Here is a 16,986-nt window from a genome sequence, read left to right as displayed (position 1 = left end):
AAATCCTGGATTGAGTATTTTTGCCCTCATCTGTAGGCAGCCCATGGACCACCGTAAGCCCTGGGGCCTGGTTTTTGGTGGTGAGCACACTCCCTGGATACTGCCACGTGCAGGGCCAGAGCCTCCCGCCCGCACTCCCCAGGACAGGTGCCAAGAAACGTCTGGCTTCCCCACCGGGATTAGCATCCATGGGATCCGTGCCAGGGAAGCAGAGCAGAGGCTGAGCAAATTAAATTTTGGTCTGGATTTAATTGACGTCGAGCTGCGGCGGATGTGAAATGCGAGCTGTGAAAGTTAGAGCTGAGTGTGTGAGATGGGCGAGGGGCCGTCCAGGTTCGCATGGGTGGACGACTTTGGGCAGGTGATTCCTTTTCTCCCGTTTGCCAAAAGCAGCAGTGGTTTGCGTCTTGGCCGTATGTAACTGGCTGACTTGACTTGCGCCCTGGAAGCCTTGTAGTGTTTAATGAAATAATCCCTTTATTTTTTAAGAGAACCATACACACTTAGAGCTTTTTAAATCCTCTCTCCTCATTTTGTACCGCTTTAATTTTACCAGGTTTCAGAAGGTCAAGAGATTTGTGTAATTGAAGCAATGAAAATGCAGAACAGTATGATCGCTGCTAAAACAGGCAAGGTAAGCTACCTTGGGTCATTTAAAACCATATGCAGCTTGTCAAATAGGATGGAATTTAAAAAGGAAAAAAGGAGGATTCTGGTTGTTAAGGAATTAAGTCTGATTGTTGTAAGTCTTTCGAAGTGAGGTATCTTTAATTTTTAACATTTACATCTGCTGTGAATGCTGTTAAGCAGTTCCAAGCCGTAGATAGCACAGCAGGAAGTAGTTTTACTGGCTTTAGAAATTCATATAACTCTTTTTCTCCTAAATGATTTGTTTTCTATGATGTTACAATGCCACATTGAATTGAAAGGTGTTACAGATCATTTTCCCAAATTCCCTATTTCCAGTGAGCAGCTAAAGAAGAGTGATCTCTTTGCTAGTTAATTCATTAATGGCAAACAATCTCATCTTACCAAACCACTCAGAGGAAGGCATAGAAAGCATTTTTGTAGGAAGAAGTTTTTCACACAGAGGGTGGTGAGGCACTGGAACAGGTTGCCCAAGGAGGCTGTGGATGCCCCATCCCTGGAGGCATTCAAGGCCAGGCTGGATGTGGCTCCGGGCAGCCTCGTCTGGTGGTTGGCGACCCTGCACACAGCACGGGGGTTGAAACTGGATGATCATTGTGGTCCTTTTCAACACAGGCCATTTTGTGATTCTATCATTCTATGAGAAGAGTGGGTTTTTTCAATTATTGGCTTTCTGAGCAGGGAACTTGGTAGGTTTGCATGATAGGGAGAAACCCCATCTGTAGGGGGGGCTGTCAGCCCCTGAGCAGGGGGTCTCAGAGCATTCCTGTGCTGAATTGTAATGCACAGCCTAAAGCCATCACTTGGGCACGGCCAGATTCTGCTTTTTCACAGGGAGAGAGAGCAGAGTCATCAGGAGATCTGGATTTTTTTATTCTCCTAATGTCACATTTCCCAGCCTATCTCTGGACCCACTGCTCTCCCTGAAGCAAGACCATTTTGCTAAGGAGAATAGTAAGAGTGATCATAGAAAGAAATCTTGCAAGGTTCATTAGCCCAGAGGGAGGCAGCAAGGAGCCTCACTCCAGGGCAGGCCGGGTTAGGCGTTGGCAAGATTTGCTGAGATCTGAGGATGGGTTTCTATGCCAAGGACTGTTTGTGTGTTTACAAGAAAGGATGATTTGGCACGGCACTGAAATTGTCACCAAGGCTTGGACCAAGGCTTGCCTCTTCCAGTATGTCTCATGCAAAATTGGGTCTTGAGGAAATAAATGCAAGGGGGAGATGAAGGAGGGGGCAGGAGGGAGAATGTACTTTCTCCTGTTGCTCTGACATTGACACTTTGTTATTTTCTTTCATGCATTAATTCCTACCTAACTTATTTTCTCACTTGATTAATATTGTATAGCATTTATTTTTCAGTTTTGCATCTTTTGTTTAACCCCTTCTTGCTGCTCTTTGTCTCCACTGCTTTTAACCAGTGAGTATTTATGACTGAAGTGCTACTGCCACATTCCCTCCACTTTATTTTTTCACTTCAACCTTTCCTTTCCACCAAGGTGTGCTGCATCCCAATGACGTGTTCCTTGCAATTCTGCTTGCCCTTCTCCAATTAATAAATACTCCCCACAACTGTGCACATAAAAACCCCATTTGGTGAATTAGTCCTTTCTAAACAGAAATTTTTGCTCCTCTCTGTAGTGCAAAACCACAGCTCAGAGTGCTAAAGGAGCCTGACCCCTCCTCAGGAATGGGATGTTTGGCATTGGCTGTTAGCCCACTTTTTTTATGCACTGAAATTGTGTTTTGAATCTCAGTTTGTTTGCCTTCAGCTGGAGGGCGTCCATTTTCCTTCCCTGTCTGAATTCCTTTTCTTCATCATTCCCCTTCCTGTTTATAGTTGTAGAAATGTGGGTTTGTCCACTCCGAGCTCACCCTGTGCAGGTGGTTTAGCAGGGAACTGGGAGCAAGCCACAGCCAGGGAGAGGAGTGCAGGGCCACTGCCAGCACGTGGCAGAAACTACTGGGGAGGCTGAGACACCAGTGAGCTACAGCATGTGCTGAACGTTGGCTTTGTAAAGAAAGGAGTATCTCTCATACTGCTTTAATCTCCTGAAAGATGAGTCTCAGGAATTGGGTTGGCTGTGTAGGTATTGATTTGGAAATAAATAAAGCTGTTTCTTGTATATCTCGTGAAGTTTTCGCCTGCCAACAGTATTCAGCTTCATTTCTTGGACAATACTGTGAATGAGTCTGTGCACAGACCCAGAGGTGCACCTACAGCTCACAGGGCTGTAGGCTGTCACACTCAGATGTAGGCAGTCGTGCAGCCCCATCAGTCTGATTTTGGGTGTGCTGTGGGTTCCCTGTAAGAGCCTCAGTTATCTTCAGGTGACCGAACCAGGTGCTGAACGAGACTTCATCCAACAACTCAGGTACATCTGGATTAACACTGCAAGCAAATTCTAATGCAGAGCCTCAAATATCTTCTGAAGCTCCACAAGCTAACGTGTTTCAGCATTTTTTAGAGAAGATGAGAGTCTATATAGGACATCCTATACTATGTTCATTCAGTAAAAGAACTCATCTACAGAAGTAGTTGCATTTATTTGACAACTGTAACCCTTTGCCAAGTTCAGTTACATTAAAGGATTCCAACTCGGATTTGAATCAATTTCTCTCAGCAGTGCAGGGATTAAGGGAAACCCAGCTTCATGGCTTCAGCCCCAAAACTCACTAGTACTTCCAGTCTGTAATCCATGAAATACCAGAATATTATATTGTAATGTCCAGGCACGAATGCTGAATATTCAAACTCTCTTCTGAAAGATTTTAGTGTGAACTTAATGACAGTGCCCATCTACACACTGAAATTGTTTCTGTTTCTGTGCTGTAGGTGAAAGCTGTGCACTGCAAAGCCGGTGATACAGTTGGAGAAGGAGATCTGCTGGTGGAACTGGAATGAAAGGTTGCCTTCCCACTGTTGAATTAGCTCAACCTTGGTTATTTCCATCCATGAAGTAAAATTAGAGCTATTCAAGACAGACGATGGACCTTCCTACGCAGAAGATCTTATAGAGCCATATTTATTGTATCAGTGGTTAAGACAGCAAACACAGATGTTAAACCTTGGCAACAGATCTCAGATTTTTACTTCCAGAAATACTTGTACATAACCTTTGTAATTCTTTGATTTTTCAGGATCAAGTAGAATCAATAAAATACCATTTCTGCTTTAAAACAGGAAAAGCTTGTTTTTTAAAAAGAAAACATAACAAAAGCCTGAAGCTGATTAATCTTCTCCATGGTAATCTCACTGGTTTGAGGCCCCAGCCAAATTGTACAGAATGGTTGATAGGAGCGACAAATTAACCACTGAATGGACTCAGCAGTTTCCTACACTCTGTGTAAGTGCTGAACAATTACTGCTTAAATTCTGGTCAGACTTACTATAATATTGTGAAGCCTTTATCCAGACTAGCTTTAAATTATGGGTTAGATGCTTTATTTTGCTACTGCAGAATTTCCCTTGTATTTTCACTTGCAGCTCTAAGGGAATTTTCTCTTTTACTCAGACTCCATACTCAAACGCCCTCCCCTTTATCTTCTTTCTGTTGGTCACTGGATACAAGGCCTTCCAGGCATGGGCCTCAAGTGCCCTTAGCCACCTTCAGGCCAAGCACGCTGTCCTCTGAGCTCCTCCAGGCCTGGAGATCAACGTGTCTGACCTCTTGTTGTGCAGGGGCTCCTTCTAAAGTGAGGGATTAGGAGTGTTCATAAAATCAGAGCTTTGGAGAAACTGAGGCAGAGACCCTGCAGGCTTCCCTAGGAATGTCCTTGGTGCCATCTTTCCTCATCCAGAAGGGGCACTGCTCAGGCTCTGCACGTTGCCCTAAACTGAAGCACGATGAAAAGATTTACAAAATGAATATTCTGCTTGAAAAGCATTTCAGAGTTCAGTGTGCCTGCTGCAGAAGCACAACCTCTCAGTCTGTTTTTCTACTTGAATGGCAGCAATGCCCATTACTAATGAAGTTCAGGCTGGTTCCTTACCCTGGCTCCCTGTGCTGATCTCTGGCCATCCCAGAGCTCCTGCCAGTGAAGCAGAAGTACAATACAGTTCTGAACAGTCCCCTTGGTACACTTCATTGTACTCTGGCTCACTGCACGACACACATTCCCCACTCGCAGCCTTGTCCCTGCAGCAGCTTTCTAAATTATACAATGTCAGTGTACCAAACGCTGCAGTTGAAGGAAATAAAAGGCACAGCAGTGCAACAACACAACCACAATATCCCCAGATTGTACTGTAGCCAGCGCAGTTGGTTGGGTCATGAGGACAGTAGTCTTTAAATGTTGCAGTAATCACATATAGGTCCTTTTTTATTTTTTTAATAACATGATTAAGGATCTTTCCCCCCTGTAGAAAATTCAGTTTGCATACAACTGCAAGTTCTCCATGAAAGTGCTTGGCTCAGCGTCGCCTTAATAGTGCTCACCATAGCTGCAGCTGGTGTGGTGCAGTGGGCAGCTGAAGTCAGGTTTGCTTTTCTGGCCCTCAGCATCCAGATCCCAGTCACTCAGTGAACTGAGAACGGTACCTAGAGCGCTTACTTAGGATGCTAAATGAAACATATACGATTTTAAATGGAATTCTCTTTAATAATTCTTTAATATTTCTTTACAGTATCTCATAAAACTAAATGTATTTTAAAAAGAATCACCTCCAGTTCAGAAAAAACATTATGAAGTAAGAACAGTCATCTTTAAAAATCTCTTCCCTTTATTTCTACAGCACTGTTGTATTTTTCCCAAAGCGCAGACTACCTGTGTGGTCATTTTTCCCCCACAGACATTTGCCTGCTGCTTGGTTTACATTCAGTAGCCTACCATTACAGGACAATATTAGCCGTGCATTTTACGTTGCTTGCAGATATGATTTTTTAAAATCAGTTTTAGCTATTAGTACAATAACGTCATTACTCCACCCAGCTTATGGAACACATGTGATAAATTTATCAGCTCAGGTAAGAAAGAATTAGTGTGTTCATCTGCCTTCCACTCACCTTGGCCGTGCACTGAGGTGAAGGGGTCGGGGGGCAGGAAAGAACATAAACCCCCTCACTGCTGTGCACAAACACAGTTATTTCGGCCATCATGAGAAACCAGTTAGGGTGGGTTAGTGATGGTACAAGGCTGTGCCAGTCTCTAGGCCTACAGCACTGCAGCACTAGAGCCAGCGTGCCCAGGTCTGGAATGTTACAGATCTGGGGATTTAAGAGAAAGGCAATATGGGGTTGCTGGTAGGGCTGCCACACAACACCTGCTTAGAACTGTCTTCGCAGGGCTGTGCTGGCTCAATCTCTGTTCTCTCGTAGCACGTAGGAGAGGCCGTGGGTTCCAGAGGAATCGTAATTGTCATGGTAGGGCAGCTGGACCCACTCAGGCTGGTAGGTGCTGGTGTTGTACACGAAGCACTCCATCACTCCGCTGCTGGCTGCTCGCACCTCAGCTGTGCCGCTCTTCCCCTCCCACTCCACCACCTCAATTCTCATCGTTGTGCGCTGGTACATGTCTGGGCAGCCTTCAAATTCGTCGAGGAAGCGCAGCATCTGGTCATCCACAGTGTAAATCTCCCCTGCGATGTGGTGTCCCGTGCCCGGGATGTTGAGCATATAGGGGATGTTGTATTTCCCTGCAATCACCAGAGGGTATTTCTCCACTGTGCGACCCCTCCCTTGGTACTTTGCGATCCCCTTGGCGGTGTTGATCATGTGCTTGTAGTTGGGCTGGCCCTTTTTAAGCGTGCCATACACAAAGACACGAGCCATCGTACCTGCAAAAGCAGCAGAGGGACAGAGGTGGATGTTACACGTGTGACTGGCCTTCTCTAAGGAGAAGGTCTGATTGCTGGGTGCTGCTGTGCAGAGCCAGGAGTTAGAGTCAATGATCCTTACGGGTCCCTTCCAACTCAGGGTATTCTATGGCTCTAAGGAAGCCACACCAGCAGCCAATACAGTGCTGAGCTTCAAGCCTTCCTCGAGGTTTTTCTGCCTCTCTCATGATTAAATTGGAGCCGGGCTGCACAGAGCATGATGCCGTGCTCAGTAACACACCAAAAGCAACCCAGTGATAGGAACAAGTTCCAATTAGCACATCCTTCATGGAAGAAACCAACCAACCAGCCAACCAAAAAACCCCAATAACAACAAAAAGGCACGGTTCAGTTCAGCTACTCAAGCACCTTACTATACTGCTCTACTCATTTATGGTTTAAGTAGCCCCAGCCAAGTCCAGGTAGTGTTAAGACTGCAGAGATGAAGCCAAAGGACAATTCTGCCCCTCTTTGGCAGAGGGGCTGGTTTTAAAGGCTGTAGTGATGGACTTTTCCTCGTCCCCAGGTCTGTGCAGCCCAGCACAGCATGTGCCTCCTCTTCACCATGGCAATATTCAGGATATGAGAAACAACATTATATTCAGAGACAGAGGTGCCTGGTTTCAGTTCTAGTATCTTGTTTCATGGTAAAATAAAGCACAGTGGCATTAATCATCCCAAAGCAAATTAATGCATTCAAACTTGCTGTCATGTTGTGCTGCATTTGCATCCATTTTCTGGTGAGCATTTTTTATGTTAGTAATACCAACTTGGTTACACTCTCAAAAAAACCCCAAACAAACAGGAAAGAACAGTAAGAAGCACAATGCTTGTAGCTGCAGCAAACTAACACTGTGCAAACTGGGACATCACTCAGCCCGGCCACGGAGCTGCCTGTCCTGAAGGGGAATGAAAAGGCTGGAACATCAGCCCTGGAAAAACAAGTGCTGTGCTGCAGAATGACGTGGCCTGGCACAGGCTTGGGTTAAGTTCAACCTGCTGTAGGGCCACTTTGGGGATATGCTGAAGGCTTCCCGCAGCCCCAGCACCAGGTCCTGCTGGCTGGCTCTGCCTGCTGAACGCCGGCAGAGCTGGGGAGGCCACGTCCAGCTGAGCCAGGGCTGCTCGGAAGCTGCCGTTGCGAGCACAAGGACGTGTTTGTCTTGCCTGTTCAGGGAAAGGGAAAAACAACATTTCTCTTTGGTGCTTTCAGTGACTCCCAGCTGACAGGCCTCCTTTGCTGACTTGATGAGGGCACGCCAGGTGACAGTGTCGTCAGGAACACCTTCACCCCTCTTGTCTGGGTGAGCAAAGCCAATGCTATTTCCATTTGTTTACCTTGGGGATGGACTGGGAGGCAGGACCCTGTTATTTCAGTGGAAGATCCATCCTGAAGTCTTTTTCAGACATGCCCAAGAACTGAACCACCTCTGCCTGCAGTCACTGTTTTGCACGCATTCTAGCCACATCTTCTAAGCAGCCCCTGAACAATGTTATTCAACATTTGCTTTATCTAGAAGCACAACACTCTACAAATTGGTTTAAATGTGATAAAAGATTGGCCTTACTGAAAGACAGGAAACACCCATACCTTCCCAGCTTTTCCTTTGTTTTTCACACTCTACCCTGTTCATCCCCAATTCTTCCTGCAGGCAAGTGATGGTTTTCCTGATTTTGCCCTGATTTTGTCTCTGTTCCACCCAACACAGCAGCGAGGCAGCTGCCTGCCATGCACCAACCACCAGAGGAGAACACGAAGCTCCGTTTGCTGTTAAACAACGTTCAGAGTTTGAAAAATCTTTAAAAACTGACTGGAAGCAGAAAATTAATGTATTTTTTTTTCAGCTTTCTTAATTTAGTAGCTAGGTCAGCTGGGTTATCCAAAGGGTACATTCCCAGCCAAGACGGGCGTCATTTACAATCACCAGGCCTTTTAACCAGTAGCAAAGCAGCTTCTCCCTTTGTGAAGAAAAGAGTTTCTCTCTGTAACAGAATGGTTTTCCAGCAAAAATGGTGCGTGCCTTTATTTACTGGCAAACAGCTTTCACGTAAGGAAAAAGACCACACTGATTTGTCTCTGTGTTTTATCAGATATACTCCAGTGTAATCTATCCTTCATGACATAAATGAGTTTTTTCAGATGCAGCTCATTCCCTCACAATAAAAAGGACGTTAATATTCGGATCATCTGACTCCCTTTTATAAGACAAATCATTACCTTTCAGACTGTGTTTTGAATAACAAACAGAGATCTTTCAGGAAGAAACTTGCCCCAGTGGGGATTGGGAAAGGATCAGAGTTAAGCACTGAAACATGCAATTAATTCCCATTAGGGGATTAGGGCACTCGTGTTCACTTTGAATCAGAAAAATGAATTGTGAATTAAATTGTTCACAACCAAGAGGTTACTTGTCAGAGTTAATAAGTTAAAAAATAAAAAGGGAAACCTGAAACATACATGAAAAGCTCAATACTGAGTGGTGCATCTGTTGGAAAAAGATATGCTTCATTTCCACTAAGCTAAGATCTCTCCTTACTGTACATCTGAAGATAAGCTTCCGAAAAGTTTTAAGGGAAAAGTGTTAAAACTCACAAAACTGATGACAACGACGTGCATATTTCTGGCTGAGCAGCCTCAGGCAGTTTAGAAGCGCTCCCTTCAGACTGACAGCAGTACACCCAGCATGCTACTGCTCATCCCAACAAACTCAACCACAACGACAGAACTCGCTAACCCAGGGTTGGGTGTTTCAAAGTCAGGCTGGATGGGTCTGAGCACCCCGATCTGTAAGTGTCCCTGCTCACTGCAGGGGAGTTAAACCAGATGACCTTTCAGGGTCGCTTCCAACTCAAATGATTCTATGATTCTATGTTCCGGCATGTAAGTAAAAGAATTCACTGGGCATGTTAAGTGGAGACTGAGGAATTGGAAATTTCAGTCCCAGGTTACACAGAGTGGTGATTCCAAGCCCCAGACTCCACAGCTACCAGAAGAAGGGTGGTGACCAAATTTCCCCTTGCCCTCCATGACCACAGATGGTCCTGCCATCGCCTGGGGTAAGCTCAACATGCTGCCTTTGCATATGTGTTGCTGGGTGTTGCATTTTGGACAGCCTGCTTCACACCCAGAGCAACTCCCAGCACTCAGATCTGTGCTTTCAGACTGTCCTCAGCCACCTTGTGGCAAAGAGAGCAAAGAGCAGGACTATATTTTAGGGTCAGTGCACAGCGGTTCAGCCAGCAGCAGTGTGTCGCTGGGCAGCTGGCGGTGCCATGGGAAAGTGGCCTTCCTCACCTAATCTGACACTTCAGACCTCTGCTGATCTACCTCAGAGAAAAAAAAATAATAATAATAGGAATCAGATTCTATACTAGGTAGTAGGTGCCAGGACAAAGCAAACCCATTCATAAGGTTTTTTTCATGAAATATTCATGCTAGAATCATTAAAATTTAACGGCGCGAGGAAATGCGAATGAAATCTGTATGTCATCTCTCCCAACTCTTTCTTTTAACTACAAAAAGCGGACTGCTTGTGGGCTGCGTTACTGCTCCCTTTGCTATGTGGGATGCAAAGATCAGAGGACAGGGGGCTGCCTCGGGGTCAGGAGGGCAGGATGAGGATGTGGTGGTGAGCTCGGCTATGGGGCTGCAGGGTCCTGGCTGAGCTGCTGGGTCCTGAACTGGGGGCACGGCCTCACCTCCCAACAGCTCTGGCCATAAGCATCCTTTTTGCAATGGTTCCAACAACTATTGCATCCTAGCAGCTTTTCTGGATAAATAAAAGAAGCAGTGTGTGCATCACTCTTGCTCTGCAGCCCTTTGTGACTGCCGTAGCAGTGGGTTTGGGTTTTATTTTGCTGAAGCTCTCCCTTGCAGCTCAGAAAGTATCCATTTCTCTCCCTCTATACAGTAACACTATTTTCCCTTGAGAAAAAGTCTTAGCGCTGGCTCAGTGACCAGATATAGTTACACATTAATTCTTCAGAAGTTTCTTAAAACTGTAGGAAACAGGTGAAAAAACAAAATGCCTTGAACTTTAAACTTGAGCCCAGTCTGTTTGAATGAAGCGAGTTTTAAGGTCACTCTTCACTCAATGCTAACTTTCAAGCAGGACTAACATGCCAGAGAGGGCTCATGGGACCGCATCCTGTTGGGCCTTTGATGCTTTCATTTTGTTACTCGCTATTTTCTTTATAGCACAGACAAGGGCTTCCTGCCCTGGCCGACCCCTTTCCAACCTTGCTGAATACCTCGGAAAAGTTTATGGCAAGACACCTTTCTTACATTAACCACAGAGGCACCAGCGAAACGATGGCTCCTTTGAAATCCAGAGGTTATGGTCTCCTCGCAGCAGTTGTTCGCTCAGAAACTGTGAGGTGCTGGTTTGTGAAAACAAACAACAGTATTCAGTGACCAGGGCCATATTGGACACTACCAGGCACCACCTGAAACGGCACTTAACCTGCTTCACAGATACTTTTCATCTCACCCTTGGATAGCTTATATCTCCAAACCACAAACGGGCTGCACTGAAGTGTGAGCGTCCCAAGGATGTCTGGGGTCAGAACAAGCAGCAATCACACTGCTGCTCATGTTCCTGGCACTGACTTGGCATCAGAGCCCATGTTTGTTTATATCTGCTTGAAACTCTTCACAATCACCTTCAACTCTATCAATCACAGAGATCTACACAGCTAACATTTTTGTTATAATATTTTTTTTTCTTTTCTTACTACCAGGAAGAGCTTAATTACCAAAGTAGATATTAGCAGCGGGTATACACAAAAAGATGCTGGGGCATGATGCAGAAACATGCTGGATGCATTTTTAGACTAATTAACATGCTAAACTTCTAGACAGTGCAGAGACAAGAGGGGATTGAGAGCACACGAAGAGGACAAAAGTAGGAAGAAGACAACGGATGTGAACAAATTGTGTTGGTAAGAAGTAGCTGCCCCCACAATACTTTATGAGTACTATTGACTGTTTTGCCATAGGGTGATATCATATAAGCCAAAAGATTATTATATCAAGTTTTTGACACCACAGTTCAGACATTCGTGGACTACAAAGGTAGTCAAAATGAGCTCAAGAAAGATCACTGAGAAAATGAACCAAGGGCTCTTATTTTGAGGCATAGACTGAACAAGTTGTTCACCTTGAACAGGAGCTAACAGGGCTCCTACACACCAGCAATGTATACAAGTGAAGGTTTTACAGAAGAGACAAGTGGTTCTCTATATACACAAAATTTCTGTATGGAAAAATTAACTTAGAAACAGCTTTCTAATCATAAAAACAGACAGGGCCTAAGAACGACCACAGTAAGTCACAACAAAAATGAGCTGGTATTCCACATGTCAGATCAATTTCAGATACCTCAGAAAGAGCCTAAGAACACAAATTGCTTTGGGATTTTTCCTTGCCACCCGCTAGCTTCATCTGATGGCTCCTCCTCCAAGTGCTCTCTGTACACTCTTCTGTGCCACCACTTTGTCAGCCCTTCCCCTCTTCTAGGCTGAAGAGTCCTTATCTATTTCTGAGACAGAGAAACTGGAATTGACATCTTCAAGGATGGATAAACTATCGATTTATACAGTAATATAACTCACTTTTCCTGCTTTGCTTATACACATTTTGCACTAATATCTTTCTGATTGCTGTTGAGCAATAGACTGATGTGGTGGAAGAGCGCTGCAATACCTCAGCATCCTACACTTTAGTGGCAACTGTTATGAGAAACATTTTCAGACAATCCAAGAGTGCTGAAGCCTTCAAAACCAGCAGTCCTGAAAACAGAAATCCTGAAAACAGAAAGCTCTCCTGGATACTACAGTTAATCTTGCCTAAGAGTAAGGTAACAAACTAGATAACTTCTCAAAACCCTTCTCAACTTTATGTCAAGTACATGTCATTTAAATCACATACACAAAAATATCTTTTGGGGAGAGACTTTTTACTACATCCTGTAGCAATAGGACAAGGTGTAATGGTTTTAAAGTGAAAGAGGGCATATTTACATTAGAAATCAGGAAGAGATTCTTCACTGTGAGACTGTGAGGCATGGGTGCAGGATGCCCAGAGAAGCTGTGGATGTCCCATCTTTGGAAGAGTTCGAAGGCAGGTTGGATGGGGCCCTGGGAAACTTGGTCCAGAGGGAGGATGGGATTGAATGTTTTTTAAGGACCCTTCCAGCCCAGACCATTCTGTGATTCTGTATCTTTTGTCTGCATCTCTAGCTGTATTGGGTTTACACAGCAGGGCTTTGGTAGCAGGGAGGCTGCAGAGGTGGCCTCTGCAAACAGAGCCCTTCCTCTGTATCATTTAGGGGTAGGAAGTAGAGGTGGGTGGATGGTAGGGAGGTGTTTGCAGTTTGCTTTCAGTTTCTCACTGTTCTAGTCTGTTAGTAACAGGCAATAAATTAACCCCCCTTTTGCTGAGCCTGTTTTGTCCATGATGATAATAGGAGAGTGGTCTCTCTGTTCTTGTACCAACCCCGAGCCTTTTTCCCATCCTGCATTCCTCCTCTTGTTCTCTTGAGAGAGAGACTGAGAGAGCTGCATGGTGATATTTAGCTGCTCATCAGTGTTGAAGCACCCCAGTACTACACAGGCTTAAATTGTTTTATCTGCACAAAAAGTGACAGAGGAAAGAAAAAAAAAAAACAACAACTTCAAATGCCAGATCCCTGTCACAGAAGAACAAGGTAGATGCTGCAGCCCTGTTGTGCTAGCCTTGCTCCTGGTAGTTTCAAACACCACTGTGAATTTGAAGTGGTTTCTGCAATTGGCATGCAGGGCATAGCACAGTGATTCAAACTGCTGACATCCTGAGGCTCAAATGCAGTCTGAAGCTGGGACGGGTTTTCCCAGACCCCAGCAAGGTCAGCACACTGATTTACATGCCAATACTCAGAACGTTCAGTCAGTTGTTTTCGATCGGGAAGAGCATCTCAGCCTGTGAAACGCAGCAAACACTCTGAGTACCTAAGCATGGGAACACATTTTTCTATGCTGAAAAGCTAGTGAGGGAAAAATGGAAGGGAGAAAAGATCAGGTTTGTGCTAGATTGCAAGGTGCCTTTCCACAAAGCAGTGCTGGAACGGGATGTGGAAAACACGGCACAGTAACACTTTGTATGGAGCAGAGAGATGCCCGGCTGGTCCCAGCGCAGCACTACCTGCTCTGCGGAGGCTCCCTTCCCTCATCCCTCAGGGATGTGGCTCAGCCTGGAGGAAGCTTTTAAACGGCCATCAGCACAGCAGCCTCCCTGGCCTCACACACCTTTCAGTTAGCTCAGTGTGGGTGATGCTCAGAGCCCCTGGAGCCTGTGAGCCCCAGGTGACACAAGCATCCAGGTGGTGTCATCTCAGGCCTTGTCATGCAGTTGGCAGGCGAGACAGCAGCGAGCTCCTGGTGCAACGAGCAGGGAGAGCAATTCTGTACTGCCTGCAGGGTCACATAATACTGAATTATTGTTTCCTTTTTCCCGGAAACCACCTGCCTGCATCGCCGTAGACGAGTCACTGAAACACAAACCTTTGATAAACTTGGCAGAAATTAAGGATTAGAAAATCCCGACAGACTTTTTTTTTTCTTCCAGCCTATGATTCCTTGGGTAGGTGACTTCTAAGGGCCAAAATAATTCACATACATTTATAGCACTCATGTATATACATAACATTTCCATGCAGAAGAACCATGCTTTTCTTGGAAAATGTTAGAAGCCCACAAAAAAACAAGAAAGATTAAAACCAGCTGTAATGGAGGAACCAAAAGATTTAAATGCAGCCACTATTTTAAGTACTCAACCAGGAAGGCTACAGACAGCACAGGGTAATGGCCAAGCATGTTTGCTGTGAATCAGGGATGTACAAAAGGGTGGCTGAATAAAATGGCATAAATATTCTCATTAAAAAAATACAGATTAGAAGTATTAATATGAGTATGAGTGTACACATGCCACTAACTAGCACTGGGAGAAAAGGCCCTTCTTGATATTGGGAAGGGGCAGGTGAGGTCAGTAATGAGCACAAAAGGAAAAGTGGGGTATTCAGAAATAATGAATTTGTGATATTATTGTTTGCTATGATAGGTCTGAAGCAAGTCAGACCACTGATGTGGAGATGGCCACTAAACAAACACTGGAAAAGATAAAATAAAATTAAATTAAAAAAAAAAATTCAACATATCCTCTTTCTGTGATATTTTCCTCTCACTTCATTTAAACTTATTCAGGTCAATTTTTTTTTAAAGCTAAGAAACCGATGATGAAGGAGCCTTGTATCATCCTTTCACACTGTCACTTGTAAGAAAGAGTAATATTTAACACATGAAATACAGGAAGAGAAACAAAGCACAATTCACTAACAGCCATTATTTTATTTGCCTAATTAATTAAATAACTATGCAAGTCTTGCTTTGATGCATATCAGGTAGTTTTATATAATAAAAAGACTCCTTTTTCTTGTAGTGAATTTCAGCTCACAGCTATACATGTCAAAAATAAAAACCTAATCCATATCTCACCACTAAATCTTTCCCCACCATTTTCTAGTATAATAAAAGGCAAAACAAAACAGATACTCTCATCAAAACTACAGAGAACCAACAGCAGATGTATGTAATTACTTCAGTCCCACTGAGGCATATCACTTCTGCTTAGAAATGAGTACCAAGTTTACTATAAAAAAAAAGTCATATCACCATGAAAAGAAAACTAATGAGTTATTTCAACTTTCCCGATCTTGATTTTTGTTGTCCAAGAAAGACCTGCTTTTAGCATCAAATGGCAAAGCATTCTTATCTGGAAGTAAATACATTTCCTGGTGCTATATCTTCCACATTGAAGAAACAAATACATATTCTGGGACCATCTGAAAAACCTATGAAATGGCACTCAGCAAGGCACTGGAGCAATTGTGTTCAGCTCCAGAAGACATACTGACCAGAAGCTCACATATCCTCCTGCCTGGTGGAAAGAAAGATAAGCAAGAAGACAAGAAATCCATTTGTGCCCTGTCAGGATACGTTGAATGAAATCTTTCCTTTCAGGTAAGGAGTGGTTTCATATCTGATGGAAATCTGACACAGTGATCTTCAAGAAAGAATTTCTGATCCTAACTTGATGAAGGAAGGAAAAACAGGATCAAGCACTAGCAATAAATGAGGAGAATAATATGTAGTGTGGTTTTGAATGTTGAAAAAGCTAGATAAATGTCTTTAAAAAAAAGTCTGTTTCTTCCTTAGACAAGGACAACACGACCAGCTTAGAGTAAAATATTTAATTTAGTATGAAGCAAAAACAGGACTGGAGCAAGTCACTGAGAGGACTATATACGAATAGTGAATTAGTTATGGGAAGATTAAAGTAGCCTACTTTAAAGCACATACAGTCAGCACAGGGAGAAGTTACTGTTCAAATTTCTTGGCAATCAATGCTATTTTATTTATCAGTGGCCCTGCCAAATCAAGCAGTTGTGTGCCTGTGAAATCAATGCATGACACATCCTGAGGAGGAGTGGTTCATGCTACAGACATTTTAGACAGCCTATGAGCTGTGCAATTGAAATAAGATGTTGGAGGTTAATAGTTGCAACAGCACAAGAAATCATCATCGTCAGCTACAGCAGATGCCTACGCAAGCCACCAAGAAACAGCTTTAAGACACAGCTAGAACAACTATTTAAAGGAAACACCATAAAAGGTGTTGGTAAAATCTTAGAAAACTACACCCAAGTGACCTCATCTACATGCAGAAACATCAGCGAAAGGCACAAGTGCACAGACTGGTGACTGATTTGCTTCCTTGATCATTCTATTATTTATTTATCAGAGTTAAAAATAAAAAGAGTTGAAACAGCTTAGGCTTTCAAATACAGACTGTTACTCCTCATGCATATACTCTTTGTACACTTGTGAATTTTATCTTATAGCAAGCACCTATTATTTCTTTTCCCGTGGTTGCAGATGTATGCATTTGATGACTTGAAGATTCTAGACATCAGAAGTGTTTCATATTTTCCAGCAATGGATAATTTTGTGAAGGACTGTACTTATACCAACCAGGTGTTTTTCATTCACAATATATTCCTGCACCATGGTAGAACGAAGTAGCTGAAAAAGCATTTCTTTTCCGGGGACAGGGAGGTTAAGAACATTCTAGAGACGTAAGTATCCAAAGTTAGTTAAGTGTATATTAGAAAAACTCATACCTTCAGGTATTCAAATATCTAAGAAAGTGTCTCACTAAATCTCCTCATCAAACCTCAGGTAAGGGAGGTAAACAATCATCCCCCTGTACTCAGCACTGGTGAGGCTGCACCTTGAGTACTATGTGCAGTTTTGAGCCCCTCACTACAAGAAAGACATCGTGGTCCTGGAGTGTGTCCAGAAAAGGGCAACAAAACTGGTGAGGGGTCTGGAGCACAAGTCTTATGAGGAGTGGCTGAGGGAGCTGGGATTGTTCAGTCTGGAGAAGAGGAGGCTCAGGGGAGACCTCACTGCACTCTACAACTTCCTGA

The 16,986-nt window shown here is 43.9% G+C and overlaps 2 protein-coding genes across 7 annotated transcripts in view; one reads left to right on the top strand and one right to left on the bottom strand.

Moving 5' to 3' along the window:
- The window catches only part of PCCA (propionyl-CoA carboxylase subunit alpha), a 265,701-nt gene extending 262,104 nt beyond the window's left edge, over positions 1–3,597 (top strand). Inside the window, exons 23-24 of the mRNA XM_048933195.1 lie at positions 557–634; positions 3,485–3,597. Coding sequence (XP_048789152.1) covers positions 557–634; positions 3,485–3,553 — 147 coding nt within the window. The 3' untranslated portion in view covers positions 3,554–3,597. The remainder of the gene's footprint in view (positions 1–556; positions 635–3,484) is intronic.
- Positions 3,598–3,658: 61 nt separating this feature from the next.
- Positions 3,659–16,986, bottom strand: part of GGACT (gamma-glutamylamine cyclotransferase) — a 31,651-nt gene continuing 18,323 nt past the window's right edge. For all 6 annotated transcript variants that reach the window (XM_048933238.1, XM_048933243.1, XM_048933242.1 and 3 more), the window contains one exon: positions 3,659–6,424. In XM_048933238.1, coding sequence (XP_048789195.1) covers positions 5,946–6,419 — 474 coding nt within the window. In that variant the 5' untranslated portion in view covers positions 6,420–6,424 and the 3' untranslated portion in view covers positions 3,659–5,945. The remainder of the gene's footprint in view (positions 6,425–16,986) is intronic.

Source organism: Lagopus muta, chromosome 1 (genome assembly GCF_023343835.1).
Source record: "Lagopus muta isolate bLagMut1 chromosome 1, bLagMut1 primary, whole genome shotgun sequence".
In the NCBI taxonomy this organism is placed as follows: Eukaryota; Metazoa; Chordata; class Aves; order Galliformes; family Phasianidae; genus Lagopus; species Lagopus muta.
The sequence above is the reverse complement of the archived record's forward strand: the minus strand, read 5'-3'. Positions and strand labels throughout refer to the sequence as shown.